General features: G+C 32.2%; 2 protein-coding genes across 2 annotated transcripts; both read left to right on the top strand.

Moving 5' to 3' along the window:
• On the top strand, positions 1–1,352 carry LOC108463419 (uncharacterized). The gene is made up of 4 exons (XM_017763360.2): positions 1–253; positions 373–498; positions 580–753; positions 964–1,352. Exons 1-4 carry the CDS (start codon positions 164–166, stop codon positions 1,105–1,107), a joined length of 534 nt encoding a protein of 177 aa, XP_017618849.1. The 5' UTR covers positions 1–163; the 3' UTR covers positions 1,108–1,352.
• A 4,643-nt stretch (positions 1,353–5,995) lies between these two features.
• On the top strand, positions 5,996–7,715 carry LOC108463124 (cationic peroxidase 1-like). The gene is made up of 4 exons (XM_017763075.2): positions 5,996–6,273; positions 6,543–6,740; positions 6,835–7,000; positions 7,092–7,715. Exons 1-4 carry the CDS (start codon positions 6,058–6,060, stop codon positions 7,475–7,477), a joined length of 966 nt encoding a protein of 321 aa, XP_017618564.1. The 5' UTR covers positions 5,996–6,057; the 3' UTR covers positions 7,478–7,715.
• The last annotated feature ends 2,296 nt before the right edge of the window (positions 7,716–10,011 follow it).

Genomic DNA, 10,011 nt, shown 5'->3' with positions numbered 1-10,011 from the left:
TTTATTTATATTTTATGTGATCAAATAATAAAGTGGCATCTCAATTCATGGGGGTCACATAAAACTGGCATGGGGCTTGCTGGCTCTTCACCCTCCTATTTAAACAGCGACCCCTATCAAATTTACTGGAAAGGAAGAGAGAAGTTAAAAGAGAAAGAAAGAGATGAAGAACGTGGTTTCTAGGGAGCGCAAGATGGCTGCTGCCACCTATAAGAAGATGAGAACCCTTCGTTCCATCACTAACTCCCATGCGGTAATATATATGTATACATATATTTACTTCTCTTCTCTATGCCTGCAATCACCACCATAATATTGGCTTCCATGGTTTTCCACTACTTTTGAAATCCTTTTCCATGTTTATCTCTGCAGCACAGTAAAACCTCCATCATATTGGATGCAACAAAATACATAGATGAACTGAAGCATAGGGTTGAAAGAATTAATCAAGAAATTGCAATGGCACAAAACTCCACTTGCCAGAAGAGTTGTCCTGTGGTAATTAAAGTTTAGGTTAAACTTGATTTTGTATACATGTTCTCAATCATATTCTGATTTCTCTTTTGGTGTATGTATCAGCAACTAAGGGTTGAAGCTCAAGATAAAGGTTTTCTCATCAAGGTGTTTAGCGAAAGATGCTGTGGAGGTCTGCTTGTATTCTTATTGGAAGCCTTTGAAGAGCTGGGTCTTGATGTCTTCCAAGCTAGGGTTTCCTGTTCTGAAGGTTTTCTTTTTGAAGCTGTTGGAGTAAAAGTGAGAAACCAATATTTGTTTGACACAAATGTATATGTTAATTGAGTCGTTCACAGGCGCACGCATGCATCTTTTTCTTTATTCATAATATATATTTGGGTGTCTGGCACCCCAGCAATGCACTCAGTCATACTCATACAATAAGTTTCCATATCAGGCATTAAAATTAAATTTAAGCCCAATGATTGAGTTTGTATTGGAACATTTCAGGATGACCAAGGATCATCAGAGTGCTTAAATGTTCAAGATGTTAAACGAGGGGTATGGAAAGCTATCCAAAACTGGAGTAATCAAGTTAAGGAGAGAACTGATGAAGGCAACGCTTACGTACCATCCTTGGTTCTTTTATCTTAGAGATCTATTAGGGTAGCTAGCTTGATAAGTTTCAAATTTCTTGCCAGCAATTTGTTATCAGTCTATCAGTAGAGTTGGGCATATATATGTCGTCAAGGGTACACCATGTGATACCTGATGATCGCCAATTTGGCCGAGAAAATACAAAGACTAAAGACTTTGAAATGTCGAATATGTAAACATGTGATTTGCGTCTGTTTTTATGTGGCAAGACAAATAATGGGACCAATATTAATTTTATTTTATTCATGGCTCATGATCCCCTCCTTGGTTCCCCTACAGATAGCTAACCTGGTATATATTAGGTGCACAACATAACTTGGTTTTTCACCATCCAATAAAATCAAGCACTCCATTTAGATTTTCAACCCCATTCTTTCAAGGGAGATTTAGCAGGGTCCTAACAGTTTTGAAACTCGTGGCATATAGTTTACAGAACTTGTATAGTGCGTTGAGGATTTCGTATGATTCAACCATAGTCAGCATGTTAGGCATCTTTCTCAGTATGAATGTAATTTCCCTCAAAATACAACTTGTGATGGAGCAAGGGTAGGACCATCAACCAGAACTTGGCTAAACTTGCACTTCACTGCCTACCAACCTCTCTTTTGAATAATATTCTTACAAAACATCAACCACAATAGTCCTTCAAGAAACATCCTGTCATGTTTCTTGTCTCATGTTATGCTGCTTTGTATTTCAAGCTATGCAGCAGGGAAACAGAAATGCAAATATATGTACAAAAATAGAATACAGTAGTACAATTGAATACTATATTTAAAAAATACCTTTTATATTTTTATGTTAACATTTTTATTGAAGATTAAATTATCGATACTGTTCATTAGTTTAAGTTGGACTAAAGTCTTGTAATTAATTAAAATCCAAATAAATTTTACATCTAACCAAAGCTAAAATGTTGATTAATTAAAACTCAATTGTCATTTAGTTCTGGCCAAAAAAATTGCATATCAAGCCATCAAATAAGTTTTCATCAAAGAATATCCAAGTACGAAAGCTGTTATCTGCTCGTGCTGCCCCAAGCCTAGCTAACATCACCGCAAACATGGAATCAATCTGTAAAATAAAATATAAAAAGAAAACACGCATGCATTAATACATTCATCAATTTCCATGGCCAGCCTTCTTTATTTCTAATCCATGGTCAACCGAATTGACACTCTCCCTAAATGTATGAGAGAGTAGAATTTGAGATTGGGTTGACTACTTAATTGTGAGCCAGTAGGTAAGTAACTTGGAGAAATGTGAGTGCAATTATCCTTACGATGTTGAGTAGATTCAGCTTGTATAATTATTCTATTCAGAAATTATTTAGTGGATTCATTATTTGATTATAATTTTATAGATGTAAGATTGTTTAATTTTTAAATTTGTTAATATTTTGGGTTTTTTTATTATTGAGAGGAGGACGGATATTTTTTTTAGAGAAAATTTTAAAATGTTGTTTGTTTGGAAATCAACAAACTTTTCAATGGAAGGTATTGTCTTTAGTCTTCGTGGAAAGTCGATGTACGGTTCATAGAGGGAACCCACCTCGATTGATGGAGATGGGTACCTCTCGACAGAAGGTATTGTCCCTAGTCTGGATTGTTAGAACAAATTTTTAGTAATTTTTGTATTCAAGAGTCTAATGTCTCGAGACATATCTATATAGTCTCGAGACAATTGTTCATAAGTCTCAAGGCAGGTGGCATTTGTCTTGAGACAGAATGACATCGAAGCTAAAATAGATTTTGTCCTACTCCAGATCTTGAGACAGAAAGTACTCTTTATATTGAGACATTTAAATATCGAAGCAAATTAAAATAGGAAAACATGGGAGGTTGGTCTCGAGACACAACATGTAGTGTCTTGAGACATGTTAACTTCAAAACTAAAAATTCCAAAATAATTTATGACTTATCTCGAGACATAAATTTAAAATTTGACATTTGAGTCTAGATTCAAGTTCTAAGTTTGATATTAATTCGTTATAACCGTGTAATTAGTTGAGATAGATTCTCATGCATTACAAATGTATGTGTTTGATTATAATAAGTGGTTTATTGTTCTGGATGAAGAATATGAATTTTGATTTTGCGAATTTATGTTAAGTTAGTCTTAGTTGCTTTAGTGAGGTAATGTGATGTTACACACTTAGATCCGACCACCGGATCCAGTGTTAGGGTGTCATAAATTTTTCTCTGAAAAGTTTAGATGTAAATCGACTGACACAATCTAATTTATTTAAAAGTTTTTCACTCATCAAAAATAATTCCTAATTGAATAGATAGCGTATTCTCTAATTTATGCACTTAACCCAAGCTTTTTAATAATACAAATAAACTAATTGAATTATAATCAATTACAATAACTTATCCCCTTAAAATAGCCCCTTATTTTTTTTTTTTCCAAATAATCACCATATTGGTAGAGAGATCTTCGAACAATCTTTTATAATAGAATATTCTATTTAAAACAACTTGAAAGTTTAATTTGATCCTTACTTGACTTAAAATTTGTGCATAAAGTAATGATTGCCAACAATCTTTAAGGTTGGATAAATAAAGGACCAAATTGAATAAGGCAAATTATAATGTGTTTCCAGCTTTTTCACAAATTGCAACTGACATTATGGCTAATAGCAATGATAATTATGAGGTTTTGCTTAATACATTAATCAATCCTGAACTTGGATGATCCAAGAGTGATTAATGTTCAATTTTTTCTTCGGATTTACAACCTAGGAAATCCATGTCCATTATCAATGGTGAATGGGTCGGAAACCCCCCAAAAAAAAAAAAAAAAAAAAAAGAAAATTACAAGGAGCTCCATCGTTTGGGAAAATTAAAAAAGGAAAATCCAAACCTGGATATCACGAAACCAATGTAATTTGAATTTTTTTGAATATTTTAATATATATTTTTGAATATTTTGAATATTATATAGAATTTTCTATAAGCTTTTAGAAGTTTTTAATTTTTTAATATTATTTTATTTCATGTCCGCATTTTATGCTTCTTGTTTGTTACGTCATCCGTCGCTAAAAATCAAATTGATCCATTACGATTTTGATTAATAGAAGAATAAATTGATTTAATTTTACTCAATTAGAGCTCATTATAGACACAAATTTTCACCAAAATCTTAATCGATTTTTGTAACTGTTTTTTGCTAAAAGCTTTTCCTTTTTCTGTTTTTCTTTTTCAAAGTATCGACGGATGCATTCTTTGTTGCTCTAGCATTGTTGCAAATTAATTAAGCTGTAGAAAACTAAATTAGATCTGTTCATGGGTTGGGTTATCTGTTCAGATCTGAAGATCCGTATGAAATTTGAGAGGATTTAGGTAAAAATATTAGACTCGAAAAATGATATTAGGTAAAAAAATTAGGCCTGTTTAAATTATGAGTTGGGCTCAGCCCTTGAATGTGGCTTGAACATTCAAGGCTCGTTTTTACGTTTATAATACTTGATATTATATTATTTTTATATATTATATAATTTAGAACACATTAAAAAATAAATTGATACAAAATATATAATCCCATTCTAATGTAAACATTAAAATAATATTAAGATAACTATATAAAAATTTCGATAAATAAAAAAGTATAAATAAAATTAGTAAATATTAAAATAATATAATATAAATATTTTAAAAATAATATGGGTGTGCCTAAAATGACTTGATTTAGTCTTTTGTAAATATAAATGAATTTGTGTAAAATTTTAAGTCTATATTTCGAGTTGAACCGAGCTTAGACAAATATAAAATATATTAATATCATACTTAGATCCGAGCCAACCTGATTCAGTAACACTTCTAAACTGAATTTACAGCGTGGTGAAAGTTACGAGCATCAAGCTTGTAAATATTAATTTTCTCCCTTTTCTTTTCTTTTATTCTCTCTAATCTCTTTTATATTCGTTTCCTGCTGCTTCCTCAACATTGGCTAATTAAGTAGCAAAGTTCATCCAAATTGCCTTTTCCTTTTTATTTGACTTTTTGACCACTCACTGCCAAACTATTAATTCTCAGAAGTAGCTAAGTAATAAGATTTAATCATATGTAGGGAATTCCCTTTTTTACAATAAGCTCAATTTATATGAAGAGTTTTTTTTTTTCCTTCCCAACATAATGAAAGTTTCCATTAATTCAAAGAAATTGGGAGAGGGATGAAATTTTACTAATATACCTTATTGACATATTAAGATTTTAGACTTCTTTGGGAGTGATTGTTGTTATATTTTGACAAATTAACCCAAACCCTCTCTATCACAAAGACTTGGGAGTCCAATTAGCTGTGGAAGATTCTCAAGTTTGGGGCATTTGCAAATCCCACATTTAACAATATATATATCCAACTAACTCATTAACATAAGCTTCTGCCTTACTAGTTGACTTACTAGTTTATAGATTCCTGATTAACATTTTGTTCACACTTGCACTCACCCCAGCCATTCTCTAAATTTGGTCCAACAACAACCAAGAATGGAAAAATAATTTCCAAGGACCTGTCAATGCAAATGCAGATTAGATTAGAGTAGTAGACTAATTAGAGAAGTAATTATATTATTACTAACTAGATATTAGCTAGCGAATCATTTTGGTATCGAATTCGTATATGCTGCCCTGCCCTCTCAACGTCTACGTATTTTATTTTGTATTCATCACCATATACATATATATTATACATGTGCATATGTTTATGTTTGATCGATCGGTTGAGGAGGTGAGATATCCACTGTCCATGAGCATGCACTTTTTGAGCTGTCTCTCGTTTACTAATGTTCTCTACTTTTTTGACATTGGAATCGGATGGTAAAATATTTGACATTCTTGCAAACTGCATCTCTATATATATTCAGCTTAATTTGCATACAAAACGGTATCCTTCACAAATACAAAGGCTCCCTGCGCTTCTATTACTCAATTGGTTTTTGTGGTCATGGCGTTTCGGTCTCATTATTTTAACTTGTGCTGCTTCCTTGTGATGATAATCCTTTTTGGGTCGTGCTCTGCACAATTATCATCCTATTATTATGCCAAAACATGCCCAAAAGCTCTCTATATTATCAAAACTGCAGTATTGGGAGCAGTGGCCAAGGAGTCTCGCATGGGAGCTTCTTTGCTCCGCCTCCATTTCCACGATTGTTTTGTTAATGCATGTTCTGCCTTCCTTTCCTCTCTCGATTCTTCATGCACGCACTCATTTCGATTATAATTAAACATGTTGATTTTCTTTTGATGCTGGGTATATATTATGTAAAAACATATAGATTACAACTAAAGTGAACATGCGATAAAAAGATGAGTTGAGAGATGAAACTTAAATTTACATTTGGATCATTTAATTCTTAGTTTAGATATAATAAACAATATGCATGCATGCATGTAGAAGCAGAAAGGTGAATTGATGTGAGCATGGAACAGGGTTGTGATGCTTCTGTACTACTCGACGATGATGACACTTCAAATTTTACTGGGGAGAAGAGCGCAGCCCCGAATGCAAATTCACTAAGAGGCTTTGAAGTGATTGATTCTATTAAATCTAAGCTGGAAACTGCCTGCCCTGGTGTTGTTTCTTGTGCAGATATTCTGGCAGTCGCTGCCCGTGATTCTGTCGCTACTGTAAGTTATTAATACATATATATATGGTCAATCTGTATCTTTCCTAAGTATTTTAACCAATGACTTTATGGGGTGTGTGTGTTTATTTCACCAGTTAGGCGGGCCAACTTGGACAGTTGAATTAGGTAGAAGAGACTCGACCACAGCAAGTTTCAGCAATGCCAATACCGACCTTGCTTCCCCACTAATGAACCTCGATGAACTTATATCCGTCTTCTCCAAAAAGGGTTTCACTGAAAAAGAAATGGTTGCTCTCTCTGGTAAAAATTACTTGTTCAACTCTCAAAAAACTATATAATTTTGTCATAATTGTGCGAAAAACCGATAATTAATTACCTTGAAATTTATCAGGAAGTCATACCACTGGCAAAGCCAGGTGTTTACTGTTTCGAAACCGGATCTACAATGAGACGAATATAGATTCAGAGTTCGCAAAATCAATTCAATCAAATTGTCCAAGCTCAGGAGGCGGTGACAACCTTTCTCCGCTAGATGATGGCAGCCCCGTCATTTTCGACAATTCTTATTTCAAGAATCTGGTTAATAACAAGGGCCTACTTCATTCAGACCAAGCACTCTTCAATGGGGGCTCCATGGATTCTCAGGTTGCTACGTACAGCGAAAATCCTATCACTTTTTATGTGGATTTTGCGAATGCTATGGTGAAAATGGGGAACCTTAGCGTATTGACAGGAACCGACGGTGAAATTCGCACTAATTGCAGGAAAGTGAACTGATTTGAACTATTCAGTTAGTGTCAGCAACAAGTTAATCCAGCCAATACTACTAGCTACCCCGTACTATATTATTAATTGATAGCTTGTAATTTCCTTCTCTCTTCTTTTTTTACCCCTGTATTTCCGTTTATATGACCGGTTAAAGCTGGCTATGCTTGTCTCTCATGTAAGCCTTACAAATCAAATCATCATCATCATCATCATCATGATAATAATAATTTTCTCTTTTCAAATCTTATTATCAGTTTTGTTTTTTATTTTATATATCAACATAAAAAGATAAAAAAGACCCTCTAATTTTTTTAATAATTATTTAATTGAATTGGTACTCAATTCACACATAAAATCTAATACGTAATATTAACCTATAGTAATATAGTATAGGTGACACTAAAAGGCCAAAAACTTCTCTTAATTACCTGAACAATTCTTCTCACTTCCTTCTCTAGACTGCCGTTTAAGAGAGAAATCCATCACTGTGGCATGAGCGACCATCCGGCCTCATGGCTGGTGCCACTCACTTGCCACTGGTCACTCTCCATGGCGTTTGGACTGATGCTCCATTTCTTCTTTATTGTTTGTTGGGATTTGGTAAGAGTGTCAATGATCGGAATATTTGATGAACTGTTCATTTAATAAACAAACGAATACGAACAGAAATGTGTTCAGTTCGTTTATGTTCACGAACAAACTCGTTTAAAAGCTTGTTTATTGTTCCATTTGTATATGTTAATAAAATTATCTTGGTTTGTATTTTTTTTTCATTTATAATATAATTATTAATATTTATATTTGACTATTTTATATCTAAACAATATATGTGTGTTTATGTATTTATTTATTATTTGTTAACATTGTTCGTGAACATGTTCAATTATATGTTCATGACCATGTTCATTTAATGTTCGTAAACATGTTCGATTAAGTTAAATGAATATGTTTGTGAACATTAAATAAACTGACATGAACAAACATAATTTTAAATAAACGAACATAAACAAAAATTTAAAATTCTTAACAAACACAAACTTGACACGGATAAACTTAAAAATAAACAAACAAACATAAAAAAATGCTTATTCGTTCAAGCTCAGTTCATTAACAACCCTAAGATTTAGTTGGGATGTCGGATTGGGTTGGTTCCACCTCCATTGACCCCTCGACGGCTTGAAAGGAGGTGATAGCCACCTAAAGAAGCCTTTACCCTAGTGGTTAGCTTTTCCTCTTGATCACCACTCTTCTTATCATTTCTTCGGTAGGGCTTTGTCTACCTTTATAGCTTAACATTTATGATCTCTATGTTCTTTAATTTTCCTTGGTTGTGTACATTTTTTGTATGTTCTTGAAGTGCCGCCGACTTCTATTGCTAGGGTGTATGGTGCTAGTCTCTGTTTTGGTTTTTGTTTTTCTAATTAGGGTTAGTTTGGATGAGTAGTGCGTTTACTTATTGTTAGTATAAAAATAATGGTGACAGTAAGATTAAATACTATAACGATACTATAGCATAAGACAAAAAATAAACTAAACGCATTGCACTACCTATCCAAACCCACACTTAGTTGTTTTGATGATAAAAATAAACTTATAAAAAATTAACTAAATGTTTCAAGGTGTGTATCCATGTAATTTTTCTTTAAAGTTTTATTCGCTTACACCTATAATTTAAGATGTAAAAGGGTTATAAACAAATAAACTCGAGAATATAATAAAATTTAATGATTGTCTACCTGTTGCACTGATAAAAATAGTTCACTAAGCACTAAGTGTAGTCATTGGCGGATACAAGGAAGGGCAGGTGGGGGTCACTGCCCCTTAACTTTTTAAAAATTTATATAGCACCCCCTTTAAGATAAACTTTATTACATTAAACCTCCTAAAAATTTAAATTGTGACCCCAATCCCCCAAAAAAAAACACCAACCTCTTTTAAAGTTTAAAATTATATATAAATATATATTTATCTATTATAAAATAACTTTTTTTAGAAATTTCAAAATTTAAAACTTTCAAAAGAAGCTACAATAAAATAAATAAATAATCTACTTTTAAAAAATATATAACAACTAAAGAAAAAACTTACCCATAAAACTGAAAAAAAAAACAGCATAGAACAAACTAAAAAAGAGAAAGAGGAGTAGTAGAAGAAAGCAATTAATAAATTATAAGTTTGCCCCTAAGTCGTATTTTTGAATCATTCTCGAGTGTAACATAGCAAGAGTATCAAATTTTATAAAAGAATTTTTACAACAATTCTTTATAGAACAATATTTAAATATTAGGAGATGGAGAAGAATAAGTAAAATTTTATTTATGAATTTTTGTGTGTCATGCAAATGATGTTCCACGTCTATTAAATAGGAGTTTTGAGATATAATTATTCAATATGAATCTTTTAAATAAATATTTTTTAAATAGACATAATTATTCAATCAAGTGACGTAACTTTTGATATTAAAATACAACTAATCACCATGAAATGTGATAATTTTTATTAATAATCAAGTGATATAACTTTTGAATCACCTATAATATTTT

The sequence above is a fragment of the Gossypium arboreum genome, chromosome 8, assembly GCF_025698485.1.
Source record: "Gossypium arboreum isolate Shixiya-1 chromosome 8, ASM2569848v2, whole genome shotgun sequence".
Classification (NCBI taxonomy): domain Eukaryota; kingdom Viridiplantae; phylum Streptophyta; class Magnoliopsida; order Malvales; family Malvaceae; genus Gossypium; species Gossypium arboreum.
This window is presented reverse-complemented; position numbering and strand designations above follow the sequence as displayed.

What these genes read in the sequence shown, in the direction of transcription:
- LOC108463419 (XM_017763360.2), top strand. Translation starts at nt 164, where the DNA reads ATGAAGAACGTGGTTTCTAGGGAGCGCAAGATGGCTGCTGCCACCTAT. An exon ending in CCATCACTAACTCCCATGCG is followed by an intron (nt 254 to 372) that starts GTAATATATATG and finishes TTATCTCTGCAG; the next exon opens with CACAGTAAAACCTCCATCAT. An exon ending in TTGAAGCTGTTGGAGTAAAA is followed by an intron (nt 754 to 963) that starts GTGAGAAACCAA and finishes GGAACATTTCAG; the next exon opens with GATGACCAAGGATCATCAGA.
- LOC108463124 (XM_017763075.2), top strand. Translation starts at nt 6,058, where the DNA reads ATGGCGTTTCGGTCTCATTATTTTAACTTGTGCTGCTTCCTTGTGATG. An exon ending in TCCACGATTGTTTTGTTAAT is followed by an intron (nt 6,274 to 6,542) that starts GCATGTTCTGCC and finishes AGCATGGAACAG; the next exon opens with GGTTGTGATGCTTCTGTACT. An exon ending in CCCGTGATTCTGTCGCTACT is followed by an intron (nt 6,741 to 6,834) that starts GTAAGTTATTAA and finishes TTATTTCACCAG; the next exon opens with TTAGGCGGGCCAACTTGGAC.